General features: G+C 36.4%; 1 protein-coding gene across 8 annotated transcripts; it reads right to left on the reverse strand.

The window, feature by feature from the left end:
- Window positions 1-2236: 2236 nt before the first annotated feature.
- Window positions 2237-27827, reverse strand: LOC149565208 (uncharacterized). 8 transcript variants are annotated; one of them, XM_089818757.1, is made up of 18 exons: window positions 27691-27827; window positions 27278-27535; window positions 25270-25344; window positions 24999-25109; window positions 24686-24797; window positions 23523-23568; window positions 23360-23431; window positions 19250-19312; window positions 18995-19149; window positions 18842-18906; window positions 18308-18455; window positions 13971-14076; window positions 13741-13876; window positions 4983-5050; window positions 4621-4785; window positions 4446-4518; window positions 4258-4363; window positions 2237-2735 (listed from the first exon to the last, which is right to left on the reverse strand). In XM_089818757.1, exons 2-17 carry the CDS (start codon window positions 27507-27509, stop codon window positions 4305-4307), a joined length of 1686 nt encoding a protein of 561 aa, XP_089674883.1. In that variant the 5' UTR covers window positions 27510-27535; window positions 27691-27827; the 3' UTR covers window positions 2237-2735; window positions 4258-4304. The 8 variants fall into 8 exon arrangements, with proteins under 8 accessions (XP_089674883.1, XP_089674880.1, XP_089674884.1 ...); XM_089818754.1 differs by having other exon boundaries at window positions 27272-27535; XM_089818758.1 differs by having other exon boundaries at window positions 27278-27532; window positions 27691-27796.
- Window positions 27828-27843: the final 16 nt, after the last annotated feature.

Genomic DNA, 27843 nt, shown 5'->3' on the forward strand with positions numbered 1-27843 from the left:
GCAGTGGATTAATGTGTTTGCAAAAACCTAATAAATCTATTCTAAAAGCAATGAAATTGATCTTTTATTGTTGTTGATGTGAGCTTGCAATTTGTTATTTCACTTATGCGAAAGTTTATCACTGACCAATGATGAGTGCTAGAGCTGATCATATTCATCGGTCTATCTCAAGGCAAGCTCTAGTAGACTTGAAACTTAAATCCTCTCACAAGTTCAATCCTTACAAGGTATTCCTAATAGGGTCTAAAGTCTAAATTGTCTAACTAGGTGACTCTTAAAAGGAGTTTATAATCCCCTAACCTGTTGTTCTTAACTTAACTTTGCTTCTAGCTTTTAACCACGCTAAAGATTCTCCTAACCAAATATACCTTGAAGAAGGCAATGTGTATGCTTCTAATGGGGCAACCTTCATTGGTGCATTAGTGGAAGATTGTGGGCATCATCCCACAAATGGTTTTCACTCTCTAACTTGGGTTTCCACGGGACAAATCCTTGTGTCATGTGTTCTTTATTTATGGATGCTTTGTGTTTGGCATGTATGTGATGTTTGTTGTGTCCTTTTGTCATGTGTTCAATTACAATTATAATCATTATTTATATGTCAACCCCTAGTCAAAAAAAGAAAGAGTTATGGACAAAAATTAGAACCTTATTATACAACAATCCAAATTGGACTACTGGGGACATACTTCAATGTTATACTTACTAGTTATGAGAAAAAGGGGGGCTCCTCTATGCAATCACAAGCCTGAGGAGATTTCAAATCTTGTGGGACCTAAAGTCAAAGATCATGTAAATTGTGGCCATCAATAACTAATATGTCTAGAGGAAACCTAGATTATGGTTGAACTACATGACAAAAAAGCTTGATAGGTTTTCTTCAAAAGGAACTTAGGATCTTTCCAAGGCAATCTAACCAAATATACCTTGAGAAGGCAATGTGTATGCTCCTCATGGGGCAACCTTCATCGGTGCACTAGTGGAAGATTGCGGGCATCATCCCACACATGGTTTTCACTCTCTAACTTGGGTTTCCACATGACGAATCCTTGTGTCACATGTTCTTTATTTATGGATGCTTTATGTGTTTGGCATATATGTGATGTTTGTTGTGTCCTTCTGTCACATGTTCAATTACAATTATAATCATTGTCTATATATCAACCCCTACTCAAAAAAACAGAGAGTTATGGACAAAAACTAGAACCTTATTATAAAACAATCCAAATTAGACTGTTGGGAATGTACTTAAATGTTATACTTACTAGTTATGAGAAAAAGGTGGGCTCCTCTGTGCAATCACAACCCTGAGGAGATTTCAAATCTTGTGGGACCTAAAGTCAAAGATCATGTAAATTGTGGCCACCAATAACTATTATGTCTGGAGTAAACCTAGATTTGGAGCGAAAAAGTCATATCCTACCCTTTGTCCAAAATTGCGGCGTGGCTTGAATTGGAAAAGTTGTCAATGCTCTCAAGGAACATGTAAAGCTATTAAACTAAAGCTTTCATTAGTAAAATTGTTGCAATCTTCATTGTAGTCCTTAGAGTACTTTCTTCCTACACTCTTCCTCGTCCATTATTAGGGATATATGGTTGCTCGTTATAAAAACGCCTAAACAAACAAGTAGCATTACCATGCAGATGTCTATGGCAGCTATCTCAACTAAAATGAAGCTCTGTTCTTCAGTTGGATTTCTCAACAATAAATATCAATATATTCAGTTCAGCTGGTCTACTGAATAAATATCAATATTCTACACCTTTTTGTCCAAGATCAATATTTGGGCGTCCAAGATTAAAATATTAAGCTTTTAAAAGACTATTATCAGTTGTATGCAGAGTTTTGGACCGCACATTTCTGTGATGTAATTTTTATTACACGAATTTCCAAGGCAAAATTTGTTTGCTAGTATTTCACATCAATAGAAATAAAACTACAAGAGATCACACATAAGACATGCAAAGAATTGTGAAAAAACAAGAGAAAAATCTGAATAGCCACAAGAGTCGGTCTGAAAAAGAGAGTAAACATTTTATATCAATCAATTTTCATAACTAAAAAATTAATGATATCTTAAAATTCATATTTACTAAGACAATATGAAAGAAAACTATAGCATTTAAACTTGAGTTGGAATGATAAATGGTGTTTCTCAAGTATTTAATTTGATGTATATAACATTTTCTCAAAGAAATGTAACCATACAACCATACCATGACTAAGAAAAACAAGTTGTCGAATATGAACTGCATATGTGATAGCCAAAAACATTACATAATATACATTGCCACAGTTTCAGGTTGAAAATAGTCAAAATCACAAATAGACCCACTCTGCATTAGTTTGTTTTGTTGTGGTAGTGATCTTTGTGGCCAACTACAAGAATCACCTTTGATTCCCTTTTTAATTACAGCACATCACCAATTAACGTTTTTATTACAAGTATGTTCAGCCGATTTGAAAATGTCTCATGTTTACATGCAAGCTTACAGTTGCTATATCAAACCAGTTCCAGAGCTCAAAAAAGTTGCCAATCACTTTGGCTTTTCCACTCCATAGACCATGCTGAAAATGACCTGAATCTCACAGTGCCTTGCAAATTAATTCATCTGTGAAGAGTGCCATCTTGGCGAATCCCTCATGCTGCTTAAATTGGCCTTTAGCCTGAATCTCATAGTGACTTGCAAATTAATTCATCTGTGCAGAGTGCCATCTGGGCAAATCCCTCATGCTGCATAATTCATGCAATGAAATTATAGTAAGAAATAATAAGAGTGGCAAACTCAAAACAAAGACAAAACAAAAAAACGTGTAATTTTCCCTTTCGGTACCAAATATATTGTATATATGCTCCCATTACACCCCACACCCTGCAAATTTAATTTGCATCCAGAAAAAGTTGTAAAATGTCATGTTTTCTATTAATCCCTAACATAAAGGATGTATTTCACCAGGAACAAGTGGATGGTCATTCACATCAAATTCAATTACGGAAGCATAAATATAATTCTGATTTTCTTGTGATTTAATCAAAACGAGCCTTCCAAGTTTGGATGGGTGGGAGGGAGGGGTCAGAAGGGGGCCTAGACAATAAGTACATGAGTATTTTGACAGAAGCAACAAAAGATCTAGAGATCTAAAAATTATTATATATAATAATACTAGTGTAATGGAGTAAACTTTACACCCCCCCTCAATGTATGATGTAATTTTCGCATCTTGTCCAGTAGATGCAACCCTCAATTACAAGCATTTGGTCTTCTTAGTCACTCATTCAAACTCTCTTGGCTTTTGGATTCACTCAAGCTTCTTTGTTCCAGGTTTTCCATCATTATTGACGTCAAGCTTTTATAAACGGCTAACACTACACACATACAAGCACTCTACTTCAATTACTGTGTCTTTTCAGTGTATCTGTTACCTTTACGTCATTTCTATTTGGCAGTATTGTTGTTCATCTTCATTATCAGTTAACTATCACCAGATTTATCATGTCTATTCATTGTCTGTGGAGGTGAAAAAACCAAAGGTGGAGTTTGACTGAGGCAAACCTCTTAAACGGCCCAACAATTTTCCCTTCTTACAAGTGTGCAAGTTTTGTTCGTGAGTTCGAAGCTCTGGTTAGGTAGGCTTAATCTTACTTTATCATATTCTGTTTGTTTACTTCATTTATATTGCATAGATTAGACTTGGTTTTACTTATTTTCATTCTGCAATGTGTGTCTATCCAAAACAATGAGCTTGTGGGTTTCATAGCTTGCTTGTGATTTTCGGCCCCTTTCGGTTCCCACAGCTAAAATATTTTAATTTAATCATTTACTCACTTCATTCGCATTTAATCAGTTTAATTTACACTTAGATGCATATCCTACTAATCTTTAATCAACTGAATCAAATTATTGACATCAAACCAAGAGGTTAGGAAATCGTGTATACCTTGAGGTCCTAGTCAGCCTTTAAGGTTGGTGCACTCACTGTTTTCTTCCCCACAGCTAGTTATAATTATCACTGAAGTTTTGTTAATATTGTTTTATTTTTAATAATTTTAGATTAATAAGTGTCGAATATATCAATTTTAATGAATAATACATTTGACTAATTATTTAACAATATTGTATGATTATTTAGACTAAAATATACAGTAAAACACTACACAGAATTCCAATGTATAGCAATAATTAAAAATTTCTTACAAAATATTAACACACAATTTTCATTATGAAATCTTTCAAGTGATGTAGAAAACAAATTACCAGACAGTGAGTCCTTATTGATGGATGTAGTCTCATCAAATGACACTTTATTCCTGACATGCAACTGTTGATAGATTCACGATTTTCCCAATTGCGACTGTTCTACCTGGAAATAACAATATAACAAATGGATTTTAGGACTACTGTGTACTTATACCGTAATCTACAAAACCTGCCATTTAACTAACCTTCATCACGGAGTGTAAACCTTCCGAGTTTTGGAAAATCAGAGTACTTTTCAACGCAAATTGAAGCGTTGACCTAAAAGTTTGATTAAAATAAATGTTAAATAATAATCAGAATTTCATTAAAGAAATGATAATAAGTTATTCTAGTAAGCTATTTGACTGAAAACTTGAATACCTGGACACGGCACACGACAACTGAACCACTTTTGACAAAAGGGACCTTCTTCTTTAACACTTTTTTGGTCTTTTGATCAATTTGATGGAACAATTCTGTAATCTCACATTCCTCCACAATGGAGTGTATATGCAATACAGCTTTATAGCCAGGGGTAAATATTGTCTGGAAGATCAAATATTTCAAAATACTAGACAGAAACAACTATAAAATCAGCAGAACATTAATTAAACAACAAACATATATGTCAGTGGCTGTTAATACACCACAAATAAAAATTCATTGACTATAGACAAGAAATACAAGTAAAACAATAAATATTTACAATGTCTAAAAGCAAATTATTTAAAAAAATTAAGTACCTTATGTTCCAGTAGTTCCAGTATCTGTAATTGGGCATCAAACTTGACAACAGAAGGGACAGGTCTTGCTGCAAAATGGAAACATGTTTTCTATGAAAGATAAATACACAATCCATACATACTTTTGTAGAAACTAATTTCTATGATTGTCATTGGAGAAGAAATCATTAGTAAACAGGTTTTTTACAGACATGACGGATGTCGTAATGGGCTTCAACAGAATAATGAAAAGATCTAAAATACTGTGGGAAGAAAAAGTTTCACATATTCTTCGGTAGAAGATAATGTGTGCTTAACATAGATTGGTGTTTGCATTTATGATTCCAACACACAAACGGAGAGATTTATGTTGTATAAATATGATAGCAAGCACATTTCATGCATTGAAATTTGCTCTTGAAAGGGAAAATTTTCAATTCACATTTCTCCAAATAAAAGCATTTCCATGACAGGCACTTCTATGAAGACAATTTGATAGCATCAAACTGTTAAATCCAACAAGAAAGGCTTGCAGCATACAAAAGGTCTGGCCATTGATTGTATTTTGAATATGCTTTCATCAATCAGCCATTAAAATATATCGAACATTGCATATCGCTTCACCCTCACACATCTTTTTATTATAATCTGTGAAGATGTCTATCTCAACTTTCACAAATTTGATGTTCAGTACATTTAATGTGTGCCCCCTTGATGATGTTCCTTGTTATAAAGAGGAACTTAAGGACCCAATCTGTTAGGAACCCACCAAGAACTTTTTCACATCCCACATAACCTGTTTTTTTCTTCGGTTTGCAGAAGAACAAACAAAATATATATACTGTAATTCCAACACATGTAAAATAACATTTTTCATGTTTTTTACATACAATAATATCATGGTGTTGCATGAGAACATATCTCGTACTCTTGAGTCTGTCTTGAATGTCCACGATATTATTGAGCACAGAGAGTATGTCCCCCATGTTGATGTTTGTAGCTGCAATAGAGATCTGATTTTACCAGATAGAAATATGTTTGTTATGACCATTATGGTATGGTCATCTTCAGCTGAAAGAGATATTTGTGATTATATTTAAGTTAATAGTATGCAAAAAGACAGGTGTCATACGTCATGTGAAGAGGTATGCATATGGAAATGTGAAGTGTTAAATATGTGGAAATATGAAGGGTCTTACTTTTGGGACTCAAAGAGACCTTCATGTGTAAGATGAAGAGTCTTATGCAATCTATTCATATGATTGCTTGGTATACTATAATTGGAAAAAGTGAAAATACATTTTAAATTTTTTATCATAAATAAAAGAGATATTTTGCTGGTGTGGCTGGGCTTTTCCCTTCAAGTGGAGGAGTTTTCCTAGAAAAAATCCTCTGTGTTTTCTGTACATTTTATTTAGTTTTCTTATGCTGTTTATCTAATTTCTGGGCATAAAACTTAACATGGTATCAGAGCCAAGTTATAGTCAAGATGCAAAACCAGGATAACATGTTTCGATTCTTCAAGTTTCATGATGTTCATTGATGTCTAATCTCTGTGGCTATTCTTCGTTATTCATTGAGTCTTCTTGCACGGCCATGGCTGTTGAAGACATTGATGTGGTTGTTGTTGGATATAAATCATCATCATTTGAGAAGAGGAAAGTTGCTGTTGTTGATTATTCATTCAATTGTTGTGAGATCTTGAGCTGCTCATGTGATATCGTATTGCCAGCAGTTCGTCTTATCTATGTTTATGCTATTGATTAAGTTTATAATCTTGTGAAGACTATGCAACTGTATCTTGGTTTTTCATGTCATTGCAGTTGTCTACTTTTCTGTATCCACCTGCTATGGAAGTGCAAATGTTGACAGTTCAATCTCGTGCCTTGTGTTGAGCATTTATGTTTCGGTGATTCTGACATCACTCATTCTGGAGCTATTCTTTATTGTCTTCATACTTGTCCTGGCATCGTATGTGGTATTATTTAAGGCATCATTCCATCCTCAACGGTTGCCGTTTGATCTTCTTGAATTCTCTTCTTTTTTGGGCACCTCACCTGCTGTCATCAATCATGATTTTGATGGCATTTTTTTACCTCCATGCGCTGCTAACTGGATTAATTGTTACGGTGTCAGTTTTTATGACTTCATTGAAGTCATCAGTTTCTAAAGGCATCGCTTCAATGGTTGCTGAGATCCTATCGTGAGACTATAATTCTACATCTCCGGTGCTATTAAAATGGAAACGCTATGGGCTGATAAGTTGTTTTCCTACACTATTCGAATATTACAATGTATATGAGATTAAACTATATGTGTTTTGTTTTCAATCCGTTTATTTTGTCTTGCTCCGTCCAAGAGTCGTTTGTACGAATACTAAATCTGCGCATTAAATAAATGACAGTAGAAGGGTGAAGGCAAGTCACTTCTTAATAAGATTTAGCTGTGAGGGATATCATCAAAGTTCTTCTGAGACCCTGTATGTCCCCCATGATACCTTATCATGATTTTTTTCCACATTCGGGGCAAACTTAAATATCTTTCTGGCATCCTCAAGCCGTTCCTTGTTTTAAGATGACTTGGGGATGGCTGTGCATTTCAAACAATGGATTCAGTAATTATATTTTAAAACAACTAAGTTAACAAGTTCCCCAGCTGTATGGCCAAATCCATGTCCTATTCCTACCAGATACGGGTAGCAGTCCAGTCCCATCCATTGAAGTACCCAATCAAAACTAGTCCCAAGGGCTCTGACCAGGCTGCACACAGATACGAGTTGACTGCGAACTCGGATCTGGGCATTCTACAAGTGAACCAGTGTAATATCCCCGATTGAGCTGGGCCGACCCAGCAAGTGCTTTTTATTAGATTTAATTTTGCTGGGCCGACCCAGCAAGTGTTTTTTTTATTAGATTTAATTTTTTTCTGGTTGACCGACATTGGAGAGGCCTTAGGTTGGTATATATGGTTGCTAGTGTTTCCATATTGGAACACAATTTTTGTTTTTGGAATAGGAAAAAACGATCTGTTGGCTTGAGGGCATAGCTGCTCAGCCTCAGTACTCAGGGTGCGTAGCCTCTCCTAGGACGAATTTGTAAATTTCAGTTGATTGTTTCTGCCCTAGCACATTTCAGTGGGTATCAGAGCCTAGTTTCTCTGCCAGCCTGTGGAGATGTAATGCAATTGAGTCAAAGAGATCAGTGCACTCTTGAAAGAGAACAAAAGATGGCAACAACAAATTTATCAAGGATAGGAGGCAGCGGTAATAAGATGGACAAAGATGAACAACTTTTCAATTTCATAAATCAAATGCAAGACCAAATGACCAAACAGCAGAAGCAGAATAACCAGCTGATGCAAACAGTACTGCAGACTATGAAAGACATGGGTGGCAGATCTGCATCCAACAATGGGACGGAAAGCAATGGTTCTAAGTCACAGAACAAAGGCACACGCCCTACACAGCCTTCATTCATACCCAAACAGGTCCTTAGCAATGGAGGTGAAGAACTAAGGCTTGTGAAAGGAGATCTCAATGCCAGCATGGAGGCTTATATGAAGATTGATCCAGAAATAAGACAAACAACTCCCATTTATCCAATTTCACAACTTAAAGAATGGATCAAAGGGAAGTCAAACAAACCATCTTTTCAACAGGGATCTGCAAAATAGGATGTCCAGGTTGACACTGCCAAGATTTGATGGTACAGAAAAAGGTTCAGCACAAGCATGGATCCAAAAGTTAGACACCTACTTTTCTCTCAACCCATGGCAGAAGATGAGGCTATCAAATTCGCAAATTTGCTCTTGGAAGGTTTAGCTCACGAATGGTGGCATCACGGCTTGGTTACTCAAGGATTCAGGCAAATAACTACATAAGCTGAATTCACCTAGAAATCGACAGAAAGGTTCGATAGAAAAGATCCTGAAAGCTACTTCCAAGAGCTCACTAGGCTCAAGCAGATAGGCACTGTGGAAGACTATTTGGCAGACTTCTAGAGGCTTGCAGTTGTGGTGACAGATGTTTCAAAAAAAAGACTCACGTTCTTATTCGTCAAAGGCTTATCAGAATCAACATGAGGACTTGTAAGGGCCTTCGAACCAGCCACGTTAGAAGAAGCTACCCAAAGAGCATTAAACTTGGAAGACTCCACCAAGAAAGGGAAGATGGGGTCAGCAACATACCAGCAATACAGCCAACCAAGCCTGTCTTTAAAACCAGCCCGGCCAATCAGCCACCCAAATTTCCTCGTCAAGGGCCTCATGTGATGTCAAGAAATGAACTTCAAAAGAAGGGTCTGTGTTTCTATTACAAGGATAAGTGGACTAACAATCACAGGTGTCAAGGAAGGAGTCAAGTTTACTACATAGAAATACACACTGAGAATGAATCCCAGGAAGATGAAGTAACCACCGCTGAAGAAGAGCAAGAGGTTGTAGTTGAAGGAGAAAACATAGGAGGTACTTTGGCTACACTTTCAGCAGCCCCTCGATACAAGTCATTTCAAGTTGGAGGAGTACTTCAAGGACAGCGAGTGACAGTTTTGATAGATGGAGGAGCTACTCACAACTTTATTGACACTAAGACAGTGCGCAGGATGCGTTTGGAGATAGAGCAGTTTGAAGGGTTTGATGTTGCTGCTGCTGGAAGCATCCTTACCTGCACCACTCAAGTGAACCAGATGGAGTTAACACTTGGGGGCATCAAAATTCAAGATTACTTCTATGTGGTGGACATAGGCGATATCGAGGTAGTCATAAGAGTTCAATGGCTCCAAACATTGGGAGAATATAGAATCAATCACCGTACAATGGAGCTTAAGTTTGAATGGGACGGAAAGGAAGTGGTCCTCAAAGGCCTTTCACAAAATGGGCCTGTGATGGTTTCTGTCAAAAGAATGGAGAGATTCTTCCGTAGAGAGGAGTTAGCTTGGGCAGCTGAGTGCTTGGTCATGGATCCACGTTTAACAAAGGAGGAAGAAGTTTTCCCTACCGACATTCAACAAATTCTAGACAAAAGGAACAAGGTTTTTCAAAAAATTCCAGCAGGGTTACCACTTGATAGAGGCTTTCAGCATGTGATAGAGCTCGAGGAAGTGGCCAAACCCATTATCACCACCCCATACCGACTACCACGAATATATAAGGAAGAGATTGAGAAAGCCATCAAGGAGCTGTTGGAAATGGGACTCATAAGGCCAAATTCAAGCCCCTTTGCATCATCAGTTGTGCTGGTCAAAAAGAAGGATGGGACATTCCGGATGTGCATTGATTATAGGGCCCTCAACAAGAAGATGGTCAAAGACCGCTACCCAATCCCTAGGATAAATGAGTTGATAGACGAATTGTATAGAGCAGTCTATTTCTCCAAGATTGATCTACGTTCTGGGTACCATCAAATCAGAGTTAGAAATGAAGATGTGCAGAAGACTGCATTCCCATGTCACTATGGGCATTACGAATTCTTAGTAATGCCATTTGGGTTGACCAATACTCCTGCCACATTTCAGTCTTGCATGAAACAAGTATTCAATCTACAGTTGAGGAAGTTTGTGTTGGTCTTCTTTGATGATATTTTAATCTATAGCAAGACTTGGGAGGAGCATTTGAGACATATAGAAGCCGTATTGGATATTCTCGAGAAGAATTCGTTCTATGCCAAGATGTCAAAATGCGCATTCGGGATGACAAAAATCCTATACTTGGGCCACAAGATTAGCACACAATGGGTTAGCGTAGATGAAGAAACGATCAAAGCAATTCAAGAATGGGCTGCACCCAAAAATCTAACACAATTGAGGGGATTCGTGGGCTTATGCAGCCACTACAGAAGGTTTGTAAAGGGTTTCTCACAATTAGCAGCACCATTAACCTATCTAATGAAGAAAGGAGCATTTGCTTGGAGTGACATGGCTCAACAAGCATTCGACAAACTCAAGAAGGTAATAAGTTCATGCCCCATTTTAGCTATTCCAGACTTTTCATCTCCTTTCATGTTAGAATGTGATGCTTCAGGGGAGGGCATTGGAGCGGTGCTGATGTAAAATAAGCACCCCATTGCTTATATAAGTAGGAAGCTCACCAATCCCGAAAGGGTTCTTTCTATCTATGATAAGGAGATGTTGACTATCATGCACGCCCTTGCGAAGTTCAGACAGTACTTGGTATGTGGGAAATTTGTAGTGAAGTCAAACCATAACAGCCTGAAATATTTCCTCGATCAGCGTGATTTGAACGATCAACAGCAAAAATGGGTTAGCAAACTCCAAATTTACGATTTCGATATTGAATATGTGAAAGGCAAAAATAATATTGTGGCAGATGCTCTTTTTAGAAAACCTCACCTTTGTGCTATGACTAATATATCTGCTGATTGGAGAGTAGGGATTACAACTGAATATGCTAAAGATTCATTTGCTAGTGATGTTTGGGAAGGTAAGATTGTTGATGACAGAAACAAGGTAGTCGGTGAACTCATCTTCTACAAAGAGCGGATTTGCCTGGTACCACAGTCCAAATTTAAAAACCAGATAATTAGAGCATGTCATGACACTCCTCTTGCAAGCCATCCTGGTTTTTTCAAGACTTACAAGGTGTGAGAGCGTTTTGCATGGAATGGACTCAAGAAAGATATTTTGCAGCATGTGAGGGAATGTGCAACATGTCAGCAAAATAAAACAGAGCACGTCTTCCCAGCTGGGTTATTGCAGCCCCTACCCATTCCAAATCAGAAATGGGCAAGTGTTTCCATGGACTTCATCACAGGCCTTCCAAAGGTGCAAGGTGAGGACTGCATTTATGTTGTGGTAGATCGACTTACCAAATATGCACATTTTTATGCCATTCCATCAGACTTCAAGGCTCACCAGGTTGCAGACTTATTCATGAAAGAGGTTTTTCATCTTCACGGGCTGCCAAAGAATATTGTGAGTGACAGGGATAGCCGGTTCATCAGCAGGTTTTGGCAGGAACTCTTTCGGTTGGCCCACACAGAACTAACTCCTAGCACCAGCTACCACCCCCAAACGGATGGGCAAACAAAGATCGTAAACAAATGGCTTGAGGGATACTTGAGGAACTACGTGACAGGGCAACAAATGGCTTGGGTGAAATGGTTACACCTAGGGGAATTTTGCTACAACACCACACATCATATGTCAATCAGAATGAGCCCGTTCAAAGCACTCTACGGTTATGAAGCCATCTCCTTCATGAATTTAATTCTTGCCAACAGCCATGTCCCAAGGGCTAGAGATTTGATCCAAGAAAATGTGGATATAATGAACTCCTTGAAGGAGAACTTGCAGCATGCCCAGAATCAACAAAAACTTTATGCAGATCAGCGCAGGACTGAACAGAGTTTTGAGGTCAATGATATGGTCTATGTGAGGCTACAGCCATACCGTCAGTCATCGCTTAAAGGGAATGGAGCAGAAAAATTAAAGCCTAAGTTCTACGGGCCATTCCGAGTCACCGGCAAAATCGGAGAGGTCGCTTATGAGCTCGAGCTACCCCCAGAAAGCAGAATTCGTAACATTTTCCATGTGTTATGCCTAAAAAAAGCGATTGGACAGCAGATTACTCCATCCAAGGAGCTGCCGCCACTTGACGATGAAGGGAAACTCATCCTTGAACTGGAGACGGTGCTTGATGTGAGGGAGAAGCAGCTGAGGAACAAGATCATTCCAAAGTATTTGGTGAAATGGAAGAACCTCCCAGTTGATGACACTACTTGGGAAGGGGTTGAAATTTCGAACATCCAAGTTTAAGATTGCTTGAGGACAAGCAACCATCTGAGGGAAGGGACTGTAATATCCCCGATTGAGCTGGGCCGACCCAGCAAGTGTTTTTTATTAGATTTAATTTTGCCGGGCCGACCCAGCAAGTGTTTTTTCTATTAGATTTAAATTTTTTCTGGGTGGCCGACATTGTAGAGGCCTTAGGTTGGTATATATGGTTGTTAGTGTTTCCATATTGGAACACAATTTTTGTTATTGGAATAGGAAAAAAACGATATGTTGGCCTGAGGGCGTAGCTGCTCAGCCTCAGTACTCAGGGTGCATAGCCTCTCCTGGGACGAATTTGTAAATTTCAGTTGATTGTTTCTGCCCTACCACATTTCAACCAGTACATAGAAACGTAGATTAATATATTGCAAACATGACACTCCGGAAGCAGAATGAATATATAGATGTTTGTTTCCAGTTTCACAGATTCAGTATTTCAGAATAAACGTTGGAGATTTACAAGTACCTAAATTTTGGGCTTACAGTCTGCTCTTGCAGGTACCCACATACCAGATTTGTGTACCCGTACCTAACTAAGTTATACACAGAAACAAATTATAAAGTTCAAGTCTTCCATGGCCATTCATATCCTATTTTATGAAGCATGCTATGTCATTTGTGCCAAAATAAGATATCAAAGCACATAATCAAATGCTAAATTATAAATTGAAGGATGACAAAAATGCTTTGATATGATAGCAAATTAGAGTAACACCTTACTTGCCAGATACATGTGAAAATAAAATCTTACCACCTAGTTAATAACAACAGCACACACAAAAAAAAACATCCCGACTTCCTAAGATCAGAACAAAAGAAACCTATAAAAAACTCATAATCCATAAAATGATCAAACAAATTCAGAGGCATTGATCGTAGTTGTCAGTTCAACATTTATGTATGACGACCATATGATAACAAAACGAAACTGCACGTGGCAACTCCAACAATAACAAAACAGTGGTTTGGAACAATCAGCTAAAGTAACTCACAGATTGAAGACAAAACAAAGCCTGTTGAGATATCCTCCTCTTCAACACCAACTACTTTTACCCGGACATTTTCTCCAGGCCTTGCAATCCTCATTTCACCGCTATCTCCGTACACAGCCACAACTTTCACTTGAGCCTGTTTAACAAATATATCTGATATCTATCAGCCATCATCAAGTAACAGCTAAGGACAAATGCAGTCTGGATAAGGCTATTAGCATGAAACTCACCCTATTTGGCATCACAATCAAACTGTCCCCTACTCTTACACTGCCTGACTCCACTTTTCCCATAACTACAGTTCCCATGTCCTTGAACTTATCCATTATTGGCAACCTGCAAAGACAACTTCTGTCAGATCTCTTACCCCTTCAAAATTAAGAAACCAAATTATTCCTCAAATGAGAATAGTAAACAATGCCTACACAGAGCTTGAGCCCCTGCCTTGTGCAGGGACAGAGGAGTAAGTAGCATGAAAGAGGATATGCAAATTTATTCTTTTGGACAGAGAGGCCACCGACAAAAATAGTTGTAGCCATTAGCAAGGCATTCATATCGATGTAACTAAACAAATCAGAATGTCCCACTAAAATGTAACAATTAAACGCAGGTCAGTTTTTAAGTAGGAATGTGTCAAATCTACTTTATGCGTGGAGGAGCAGGATGTTTGCACATCACATTTTACGAGCATTTATATTGTTGCTACAGAATATAGACACATATGCAAAAATGTGGGAGAAAGTGTATGAGAAATGTGGTTTTTTGAGAACTCCAACGGTTGCAGGATATGCAGTAAATGGATTTTCTTTGAATTTTTGAGATACTTTCATGCAAAAAATAAGAGCAATTGTAAATCCAATTTCAGTAATCTTTGCAGCAACCTCTACTTGTGCAAGCAACTGAACATGGACTTCTTGGATAAGACTATTGATTGAAATGAAAATCATGTTCTATTGCAGTGGCAAATGCTGCAAACTGAAGATTCAAGACACATGAAACAGTGTATTCATAGAATACGTATGGAATTCGATAAATCATGACATGTAATAAAGGGATATTTTAATCCAAGATGAAAATCAAAATAGGGTATAAACACTTTCTATCCTTGAAATTGTTTATTGCTAGCTCAAATTAAGGTTTCCAACCAACAAATCAAACAAATACAAGCAAGATACACCATGTTTTTGATTCATAAGATACTATTAAAGACACTATGCCAAAACAAACATGAAGCTGAAGAACTCATGATTTCTTGAAGGAGAGATCTACCAAAAAACATAACTTCTCCATTGAGAAAATAACAAATACTAAACTTGATGAATGTCCTCTATATCCATTAATTATTCTCTTTTATCTTCTTCAAGAAGCATTGGCTCTGCACCAACAATTAGTGTAGACCACTTCAACCATAATTTAAATCATAAAAGCTACTAAATTCAATTAGAGTTAAGGTAACTAATATTGATCCTTCAGCTCATAGCTAAGCATTAACCAATTTAAGTGTCCATTATCTTAGTCAAAACGTCTTTTTTTTATCATTGCATACGTGAAGCTTCCCAATATTATGTAAAATTCAACTCCAGCTGAAAAATCTTTACAATAGCCCAAGAAGTAACACAACTATATGACAGATACAATCATGGTGAAGTTTCTAGACAAACAACAGAAGAGTTAAAAGATTTGAAAATCAAACAATGCATCCTACCACTATTCAGAACACTTTGCTATTGTGATTTTAAAATGTAGAGTTTTATAGATTGCCTCATCATGAAACAACGAGGAAGATGGTGGCAATTGTCCTGTTGGACCTTGGAAGATACCGATTAGCATATGAACAGGAAGCATTTGAAAAAAAAATCATATTCTAATCATGTGATGTAAATCCATATACCATGTCAAATTCCTTATTTTGGCAGTACAGAGTTAAGTAGGGCACATCCTACATATTCTCAGAGAATTTTTTAGGTTTCATCAAACAACCAATGCCCTAAATAGCATTAGAAGAATCTGCACAGGAAATACCATGATAATCTGCTATGAGACAGAGAACGAGATCGGAGGTGAAACATGGGCATCATCATTTGCAACGTGTAGGAGGGGCAGTTGGCGATCAGCTGACTACACCTATCCTTTTCGACGACCTGAGAACGTCATCAAAAGAAACAAACCAAAGGCTATATTGTATTCCTTAACCAGAGGCGAAAATATTAGTGCCCACCATAAGAGGCAAGGACTAATTTTGGAGATAAACAAACACTACTAAAGATGTGACACTAGTATCGTATTGATATTATCATATTTGTCAATATGCATTCACGAGCTCCATTAATATTTATCAAGAGAACGAGACTAAGATTTAGCTGTCTACTCCTAGATCCTAACTTGAACTCATTCCCATTTTGTAATTTGGATGATTAAGTTCCAAAAGTTTTATGACTTGTTAATTATAAGGGTGTTTTGACTAAATGGTCAGCAGTAGCATTGTTTGATATCTAGCTGAAACTTGAAATAGCCAAGCAATTATATTGTATTGTCAAATAAACAAAATCAATCAACAGTATCCAATGATACTATGGAAAGGGCATTAAATGAATCCAAAGTACTCCCTGCCAAAGAAAAACCCAAAAGATATTTTAACAACTTTAACCTTGCTGCGCATAATTACAGGACCCAATTACACAAAATGGGATGACCAGCGATGTAAACCCATAGTCCTTGTCATCGCTCTCTGTGTTCCCGAAACTTCCCCAAATATTTAATAAAATTAACAAATCGCTAAAACTCACAACAGAAATGGCATGTAGTTTAGCACGTGTGTTCGTTTAGAAGAGACCTCGAGATACATTTAGAAGAGACCTCAAGATACACATCTGAGGTCATAAGGTGCAAAAACCACACAACAACAAAAAGATAGAGGTATGAGGTTGCAAGGCACAACAGCAGAAGGCTGGAAGACTATTCACATCTTATTTCTTCCACGTGTATGTGTCTCCTGATTAGTTTAGAGGTTTTTTAAAGTTTTTGTTTTGTTTTTCTATATTTTCTATAAGAAAATTAAATATGCATTCTTTGTTTTAATACTAAACCTAAATGAAAATTAAATATCATTTTATCTTATTAAATTCTAATAATTATATAATATTTTATTTTATACAATTTTTACCTGATATTTTGAGCTTATTCTTTTTTAGTTATTAATATCTTTTATGAGTAGAGTTTAATTTTGTATTTTTGTTCAACTATTTTTTATGTATTATATTTTTTAAATTAAATTTATAAAATGCATATCAACGACAATTTGTTTGGCCTTGCTAAACATTATCCGAATATTATGGTCAACTAACATGAATTTGAATTCAAAACTTGTGACTTGACTTGTTAGCATCAAGAGGATCTATTGGGCCGTATCTATGTCAAGTGTTTCAAGCTGAGAAGAATTCAGATGAGTTATCCTTGAGATATGACAAGTAATACCAAACTCATCAAAAAAGTTGCAGTTGAGGAAAATTAATTATTTTATTACTTTACACCATCAATACTATGTAGAATGTGTATACGGATTCCTCTCTTAACCCATGTCATACTCCCACCTAAGCAACCACAAACACAGTAAAACCGCAGACAATTATAAATGATAAATGTTGGCAATACACTAAATTGAATAATGGTCATGACTCAAGGAAAAAACAAATTGAATGAACCGGCCAACTCAATGAAAAATGACAGCAAATTTCAAAGGGAGCCAACTAAGTTAAACATAAAAAGGTGACGAATTCCAAGGGAGGCTGACCAATAGAATACAAATTGTTAAAACATGTTCCAAGCAGCACGTAGAAAAGATAAAAGAAAGACTTAAGCCTTGCTGGTCGTCTTTTGCTCGAGTCTTAACTAATATTAATTTTCTTTGTGGGGTTATGGATAAAACTAATCAAGTTAGAAAACTTGGACTCAGTAATGACCTGGCTGGCCCAGAAAAATAAAAAAACTCGCGACATATCAAAAACTCTGACCAAGAGAATATGAATTATTAAAACTTGTTCCAAGCAGCACGTGGAAAAAAAATCACGCTCCTTGCTGGTCAGCCTTTGCTCTTAACCAATATTAATTTTCTTTATGCGGTCTTTGATCATGCTAATCATAGTTGAAAAACTTGGACTCGGCAATGACTAGGCTGGCACAAAAAAAAATACTCGCAAAATATCAAAAAACTCAGTAAACAATCAACAGTAACTCAGCAATTTAATCAAACACTTCAAAAGATATGATTTCTAAAATATTCCCTAAAAACACACACATACACTAAATTGCAGAACCTATTACTGATTTTCATCTTGTATGAATCAAATATAAACAAGCACAATCACAAAAACATTCATATATTACTAACTGCATATTATTGCTCAAGCAGAATTTGAGTTACGTACATATCATCAATTATAAATATGAAGCTTAAAAATGCTTAAAATAGAATTGCAATCAACATGCCAACAATGAAACTGTTTGTGATATTGTGAATTGGCCAGATAAAAAAATTCAAAATCAAAATTTAAATAACAGTTCATCATACCTGAACGGACTCTTCTGGTCTCTATAAGGCAATTCAACAGCATCCAAAGCTTCAAAAAGGCAAGGTCCATACCACCAAGGGCACATAGTATTGGGCACGTCTCTCAAATTACTTCCACAAAGGCCAGAAACTGGGAGAAACTGCACATCTGAAACATTCTAGGCATTTCAGCATGAAACATCAAATAAAATATCAGAATGATGCTCTGTCTATTCTCAGCTAGACTGAAGAAAATGAAAGATGAATAAATGCACTGGTCCCTAAGTACACCTCCCCGAATCTACTTAAGCACCTCCCCATTAAGAGGCATTTGTGAGATGTAGCAAAGCAGACTAAACATTCCCTCCCCATAACTTTGTTTTTCCGACGAAGGGTGTACGATATTATGTGAATACATTTAATTGTCAAGCCATAAACCCTCTGTGAAAACAAAAAATGCCTGTAGGCTTTAATTATCTAACATCAATGTTCCAACTTTCTAATAATTCCAGACATTCAATATTAAAAAGAAAGGAATTGTCTTGTGTGATTTACCTTTCTTTACATTGTAACCACAACTCTTGAGGAATGGAACTGTCTTCTTTACTATCTCATCAAACCTTTAAAAAAGCAGGGGAAAATGTTACTTCTGCATTTATTGCAAGGTCAAAAAGGTCAAAACATGAAATGGTGCATGTGCTCTTGTACCTCTCTTTAGACCACTGGACAGAAGGTTCGTCCATCTTATTAACTACCACCAACAATTTACAAACACCCAATGTTTTTGCCAGCATAGCATGCTCCCTTGTCTGCCCCCCTCTTTCAAATCCAGTCTCAAACTCCCCCTTCCGAGCAGAAAGCACCTATTTTGTGGGCCCAAACACATAGTTAGGATTGTGAAACAGCATGTTATGTTATGTAACTATAGAATTGAATTTATTATATATATCCACAAATTCTTACCAGAACTCCCACATCTGCTTGTGATGCACCGCTGATCATGTTTGGTACATAGTTTTTGTGACCCTGGCAATAGCAAGAAAATCTGAAAACATTAAAAAATGGAATTTGATATGACTTATAGATAAATAGCTAATTACATTTAACTATATTTGAGGAAGAAGAAACTTGATACAATTACATTTAAGTTTCTAGACAAACACAACAAGAGTAAAAAGATTTGAAAATAAAATTCATCCCAACACTATTCAGCACACTTTGCTATTGTGATTTAATAATGTAGAGCTTTATAGATTACCTCGCCATGAAACGATGAGGAAGACCATGGCAATTGTCTTACTGGACCTTGGAAGACACTGATTAGCATATGAACAGGGAGCATTTGACAAAAATCATATTCTAATTATGTGATGTAACTCCATATACCGAGTCAAATTCCTTAATCTCAGAGTAGAGTTATGTAGGGCACACATCCTATATATTCGCAGAGAGTAATTTTAGGTTTCACCTAACAACCAATGCCCCAAATAGCAGTAGAAGAATCTACACATGAAATACCATGATCCTCTAGGAGATCGGAGGTGAAACATGTGCCCCACTGTCTGCAACATGTGGAAGGGGTAGGTAGCGATCAGCTGAATACAACTATCCTTTTCTAAGATCTCAGAGGGTCGATAAAAGAAACAAACCAAAGGCCAAATTGTTTTCCACAACCAGAGGCAAAAACATTAGTCCCTACCACAGCAGGCACAGACTGATTATGGAGATAAACAGGCACTACTAAATATTTGACACTAGTATCATATTTGTCAATATGCATTAACGAACTCCATAAATATTTGTCAAGAGTATGAGACTAAGATTTATATGTCTACTCCTAAAACCCATTCCCAACTTGAACTCATTCACATTATGTAATTTTGTCAATTAATTTCCAAAAGTTTTATGACCTATTAATTGTAAGGGTGATTTGGTAAATGGTCAGCAGAAACATTATTTGAAATCAAGCTGAAACTTGAAAGAGACAAGAAATTATATTGTACTGTCAAATGGACAAAATCAATCAACATTATCCAATGCTACGATGTAATGGCATTAAATGAATCCAAAGTAGTCCCCGCCAAGGAAAGAACCAAAAGATGATTTAACAACTTTAACCCTAATAGCCCGTTTATGGGCCTTCAAGGGTAAATCCTTCTTCTAAGACAAATGAGCGAGACAAGATTGAGGGAAATTTAGGGGAAGGATGGATATGGGCGAATTTTGATGGGGCTTCCAAAGGAAACCCGGGAAGGTATGGTGCAGGATGTGTGATTGGTCATGCTCAGGATAACATCCTAATGTTAGGATAACCTTAATTTAAATTAACTCCCAGGCTTTTATTTGGTAGAAAGGCCAAACAAAGTGTTTGGAGTGTTTAAAATAATGATGCCAAATGATGCCACATATCCTTTATCTTTACTAAAGATAGCGACCAATCAAAAGTACAAGATAGTGTGAATATGGAGGCTAACTTCTATCTGCAGATGCCAAAAATGTAGCAAACCCCTGGCTTCCATGGTGAGATTTTGCATCGACGTCTGGCAGAGGTCATCAAGGTGGACGAAAGTTAATTCTTCAACATTGTATGCAGGCTTTTTTGGACTGAATTTATCAATAAGGAGTTTCGTCCCAAGACAAATGTTGATAAGTCCTCGCTCTTGTGTTGAAGCCTTCCTTCTCTCCTAGAGTAAGGTTAAGGCGAAGAAAATGACATGCTTGTGTGGAGTTAGTATGGTGGGGTGGGGTGGGGAGGCGGCTAGAGATGGCGAAAATTGGTAAATGTTTTCAAGCGAATGAGAGCTTATGGTGGCAAATTGAGGGTGTGACTGATGGGCTACAGCCTTTCGTGATTTTTAGCTCTTTAGTGCCTATTGTTCACTGTGTTAGGGAAGAGCATGGAGCTTGGGGGTAGTTGTTGCATTTCATTGCATCGTGGGAAGAGGACAGTGACAAACTTATAGAAGACAATGGGCAGAAGAAGAAGCACACTCCAAGCATGGTTGGGAGCTCCTTGGTGGGGGGCCACCAGAGCCATTTTTGGGTCGCAAAAAAGGGATCGTTGAAACGAAAGGTGCGATAATGGTGAATGAATCCAAGGAGCAAACGATGAGCCGTTGGGGACATATTGTTTGATTCTCAGAGTTGGGCGCATGTCGTCCCCATTTTCCTTAGTAGGGCTATAATGCCACTTTTTTGGCATGGTGTATGTTGTTAGGTGGCAGTTGATGTCTAGTATGGGATCGGAGGGTTGATATTGTGCCTACAATGTAAGGGCAAGATGTTTAAATCTGGCTTTTTGGCCTTCTCTGAATTCAAGTACTTTACTCTTTTACAATAATAAAAATCTATACCGCTTATCAAAAAAAAAAAAAAAAAAAACTAACCCTGACAAGAATAAGTAGTGTGCACAATTACAAGCCCCAATTACACAAAATAGGATGATTGAAGATGTAAACCCATAGTCCTTGTCAGCTCTCCAACTGCTGTCCAAAATTCCAGTAATATTGATCTTCCCAGCCAGAATTTGGTACATCTTTGAGACCCTCTCTCCATTCCCAAATGATTCTCTTGTAGATTGCCTCATTTCCCCTGATAATGCAATTAATCTGCCTTTTTCATGATGGTAATTAGGAGAAGCATAAATATTGTGCCTACAATGTAAGGGCAAGATGTTTAAATCTGGCTTTTTGGCCTTTTTCTGAATTGCAGTACTTTACTCTTTTACAATAATAAAAATCTATACCGCTTATCAAAAAAAAAAAAAACTAACCCTGACAAGAATAAGTAGTGCACACAATTACAAGCCCCAATTACACAAAATAGGATGATCGAAGATGTAAACCCATAGTCCTTGTCAGCTCTCCAACTGCTGCTCCAAATTCCAGTAATATTGATCTTCCCAGCGAGAATTTAATACATCTTTGAGACCCTCTCTCCATTCCCAAATGATTCTCTTGTAGATTGCCTCATTTCCCCTGATAATGCAATTAATTTACCTTTTTCATTATGGTAATTAGGATAAGCATAAATATAGTGAATATATTAAAAGTCCAAATGACAAAGAGACTTCTTTATTTGCTTCTCTTTCTCCTACTCAGATCATATGTTCATCTGCCATTTGTTTTTTATGATACTTATGTTGCTACATGTATGGCTTCTTGTGATTCAATGTCATCTTCGAAATGTAGCCTCTTGGGGAGATCTATTGACAACTATTTCAGACTTGTTTGCGGATATAAATATGGTGACTCGAGATTGTAAAATTGCAAAATCATCTTATGCCCAAGAAAATTTGTCATATTGCTGACTAGCAAAATAAGAATTGTTTGATAAGGCCTTGGCAGTCATGACTTCTCCAAACTCCATGAAGTTAGTAGACACTCTAGGGAGTGCATTCAGAATCAACAGTGTATTTTTAATTTGTATCATACTCGGTGATCCATCAGTCGGAAGACAAGAACTAAGATTTGGATAAAGACCTAATAATCAAAAAAGTTGTGAGATAGTGGATTTTAGAAGAGGTAAAGAAAACAAGAAAAATACAAGGTAAGGAAAAAAAACATCTAAAGAAAAAACAAGGCATGTAATGTAGAACATAAAAACCAATGGACTCTTTTATGTTAAAAACTATTACAATGAGTTTCTAGTTAAAATACATTAACAGTATATTACTAACTAAAACAAGATGACTAACAATGAAAATGATGCATATAATTGGAATAAGAAATTGAAAAATATGGATAAGCCTGTCAATAAGAATAGCCATATGTTGAACCTAGAGGTTGGGTCTAAATAATAATGTGTCAAGAAGACTGAACATAATAATCTAAATTCTGAAAGTGTCTTATCATATTATCCTACTCAATCATTGCATATCCTTAGAAATATTTCAAATTGTAAGTGGCCATTCTTTAATGAGAAATCTGCTTAAGCAGATTTTAAGGCCATTGCATCCATAATGTAAACTATGCTTACAGGGCATGTAAAATGTTTCACAGTTCTGCAATACACTGCCCTCTAAGCACTAGTATGGATGATGTGAAGCATTGAGAACGCACATAAATCTCTTACCGGGGCATCAAGAATTGTGACCCTTGACTTCACAGTTTCAAAATGAGCTCTACCAACCTCCACTGTCTTCCCCTATTCACCAAAACGTCAACTGAATTAGTTGTGGATTCAACAATAAGATCAGGGAAATCACTCCTAGCCAAACTCATTCATGCCAGTTTACCTTTGCACGCTCTTCCTCATTTGTATCCATAATATATGCCATATACCTGATGACGCCCAGCACAAGAAGAGTGTCAATGTTAACCAACAGTACTCCTGAAATTTTTTAAATTACTTTAGAAAACTTACCTGCTAATATACCATGAAATACAGAAATTCAATGAAGAGAAACCCAATTTACCAATCGAAGAGTGACAAAATGTAATTCCCCTTATGAGAAGGCATTTATAAAATATTACTTGAAACACGCTTCATAAAATCTGAAGTCTCCTTACTGTAGAATTGGTTTCATACCAATTTGCCATAAAGACAGAATTAAGGTAACTCTCCTTAATATGTAGAGAACATTTTCTTAAGTATCACATAATGCATCATATTAAACATACAAGCTTAAATTTCAGCTACAGTTACTATAAAATTCATGTGATACTTCAAATGTTATTTCTATCTCAAGTGGAATCACCTTCAATAACTGATAGCAGATTTCCACAATCCATAGTAATTGAGCTAGAATGTTTCTGGATGTGATTACCTTCATTCAATTTAGCCATGCCAAACAAGAAAGTTTTGTGATGTAATAAAACTTCATTTAATCAATGACAGTACCTCCAAAAACTATTTTCCTTTTTTATTAGTCTATTCAGGCAGAGTCTCTTCCCCTTTAATCATAATAACATAATATTTTACCCGTAACGGAAGCTTTACTTGCTCCACATATTCCCCAGCAAGAGTCAATTACGGCAGAACTCCAGAGGATCTTTGCTTCATAACAAAATTGCAATCAATACATCCAGCATCCACATGAAACCTTACATTTTTTTAAAAGAACTCAGGGTGGTGAAAATTATTTGTTGGCTTTGTACAAAGAAAGTTATGCATAACTTATTATATTTAGCTTATAGTTTTTGACTGTCGATAGGATTTAAAAGTAGCAGGCAAAGCAGAATATAAGGTAAAACCTTTCAAATTATGCATGGAAAAAACTGCAAAGACAGTGCCAGATAACACAATAATAAATTCAGCAATTCATTGAAGACCTTTCAAATTATGCACGTAAAAATTGCATGAACAGTGCCAGATAAAACAAAAATAAATACAGCATTCCATTGAAGACCTGCAAGCTAGAAAACATCCAGAAACAAAGCAAGACGCCACATCACTCACCAACTTTCTCGATGCTTTTCCTTTGCTTCCTTTTCATATTTTTTAATTGTTCTCTTATCCACCATATTACTCAAAAACAATATATGCCCACCAATTGTTGATTTGCCAGCATCTGTCCAGGAAAGTTACACAAAAGCATTATCAAGTCCTTGATTTCAACAAAGAAAATGTGTTGTCCAAATCACATGGATTACCATAATCTACAATAATTATACATGCACGATATATTTGTCGTTCACAGTGAATAAAACTTATAAAAGGAGAAACCTACAAAAAAAAAAAGTTAACAAGTGTACTAGAAAAGACCACCCACCGACATGACCAATGAAAACAACATTCATGTGCCGCTTCTTTTCTAACTCTTCTGGTTCTTCAAAATCCTCAGCATTCACTACATCCAGATGTCCTTTGTTGATGCTCTTTCCTATATAATGGACACCAATGAATAAACCTATTCTTAATAAAAAAATTGGGCATTCAAAGAATCTTCCAACAAAATCACATTGATGTGAATTCTCCACTGTAAGAAACAATAATGTCATTTCAATCCAGGAGGCAATTCTGTGGAAAACTTCATATATCACCTTGAATAGCTTCTTGTTTCACTTTCTCCTTTAATTTCAAGGATTGCAACCCAAATGCCACCTGATCAATGTACCCTGTAATTTGAAAATGAAAAGGAATTGAATTTGTCAGAATATTGTTTATCTCATGAATATAGCAGCCTTATAACATTATAGACCAAACAATGAAATAGAATTGTACTGAAAATGAAAAGTAATTGAATTTGTCAGAATATTGTTTATCTCATGAATATAGCAGCCTTATAACATTATAGACCAAACAATGAAATAGAATTGTACTGAAAATGAAAAGTAATTGAATTTGTCAGAATATTGTTTATCTCATGAATATAGCAGCCTTATAACATTATAGACCAAACAATGAAATAGAATTGTACATGTAGAAGATAAAATGGCACCTTGTGACCTTCATACATTAATGTTCATAAACTCTGTGATATAGGAATGTGCACATAGCACTATCAAACAACAAGTTATATACTGTTATAACAAATAGAACTTGAGGAGTACCTCCTCGAGTGTAACTTATCTTTAAAGACAATAATGCAAACCATAAATTTTTAAAAGGCATAACAGTAGTATATAATCAGAAGAGACAATAAAGTTGGCAAAAGTAAACTTACCATTGCCTTTTTCGGACAGCAATTAATTAATAGAAGTGTCTTAAACAGCAACCTTTTTTGGGGCTTGCACAATCTTCTCGAAGCCATTTTCCGTATGGACATCATGGGCTATCATGGTTACCAGATATAATTTTGAACTTCGAAACAAAGTTTCCAAAGAGGCAGTTTTCTCAAAGTGTTGTTCAAGCTTACAAATATGATGATATGGTTAGTTAGGGAAACAAGTGTGATGTGGAAACCACAATCGGAATGTATTATTGTTATAGAAGATACTTTATTTGTTGCAGTGCCCAGGACTGATGAATGAGAATCCATGTTATGTTCTCTTGGCATGGCATGGATATAGGTTTCTATAGTTCTGATTGCTTGAGGACAACCAATCTCAAGAAGGGCAGGCTGTAATGCCCTCACTTTACAATTAAATAGATACAATATTGGAATGCTCCGTGACAGCTGTCCTAAAATTATTAGAATATACTAAGTATGCGGAGCTGATGTTAAGGAAGCCTCCAATTGCTTTAGGGAATAGTGAGAATATAAACCATATTAAAATGAAGTTTAATTTTTAATAGAAGTCAAAAGAAATAAGAAACGTTGACTATTAAAGAAACAATGTATATAAGGAAGTTCAATCAATGATAAGGCCACATTGTTTTGATCAAGCTAATTTTTTAATTATTTTCCCTCGTAAAATATGAATCAAGTTTCTAACAGCCTGAAAATGAAATCCTCTATGCCCAAAATTTAGGACAAAATGCCTGAATTCTTATATTCCAACTATTAAATATAAATCATAAAAGGGGAAAAACATTTTTTCACATGGGGAAGTGAACGAAAAAACAACAAATTCCGAAAAAAAATAACAGCAAAGTCCCCATCCTCCAAAACATCAGATATGATGTGTCTCGATATATATTAAGCACGGTCCTAAATAGATGTTTCACACGTGAAAATTGTTAAGAAAGCATAAAAAACCTACAACAAAATTTCTGTATTTGCAAATCTATTCCTCCAAGTACAAAAAGAAAGAAACTCGCTTACACTTTGGCAAAACCATTTTTCGGAGCATGCAGCAAATCATAAACAATAGTAATACTGATTGGAAATCAATGAGACAGCAAGAAATGTGATGCTAAAAGTAAATGTGTGCAGTTCCCTAAACCCTAGCACAATGCATGTCATAGTATTAAAGTGGACTGAACACGGGTACATCCAAAAAGATGTTTTCCAATTGACAACAAGCGGAAATAATCTCAAAAACCCATTAACATTGATTTTTAAGAATTATTTCAGCAAGTCTTTATTAGAAAAACAACATGATTACAATCTTTATTAGAAAAAACAGTATAAAAAGCCCGCAATTCCGTAAAATCATTTACAGGCACCATTTATCTGCGGATTGGCAGCTGACACAGCTTTTGCCTCGACTTTAACAAATTGATCCTCAACCTCGGTCCGTCCGGAAGCTATATATGGGGGGCCGCGGTCATACGAGTGGGGATTCACTTGACAAAAGGCGGCGGGAGCAGCCTGTGAGCCCGGAATAGTATGAAAAAGGTTTGAGGCTTTCGAATTCAGTCGAAAGGGAGCCGGTGGATTCGAGCATTGAACGTCCATGTCTTTCGACGAGACTGGTTCAGCTACTTTTCAAGGTTTGTGACAAACAAAACAAAACAAAACAATAAAGATCGTAAGAGCTAGCAGATTTCCAGAAGCACCGCACACAATAAAGATCGTTCTATCAATTCTCACTCAAATCGGACAATCAGAGAATTTGGAAGGCAAATAGTATTCTTACCTTCAAATTATGAAAATATATACTGCTGTACTGAGAGCCTTACCGAGCGGCGTTAAGTCCGCCTGTATTTGATTATTGTAAAGATTATTGTAAAGATTACGAATATTAAAATAAAATGTAAGGAATTTGGTTTTTTATATGTAATTAAATTGG

This window comes from Cupressus sempervirens, chromosome 3, assembly GCF_028749045.1.
Source record: "Cupressus sempervirens isolate cs-2001-9-10 chromosome 3, ASM2874904v1, whole genome shotgun sequence".
Lineage (NCBI taxonomy): Eukaryota > Viridiplantae > Streptophyta > Pinopsida > Cupressales > Cupressaceae > Cupressus > Cupressus sempervirens.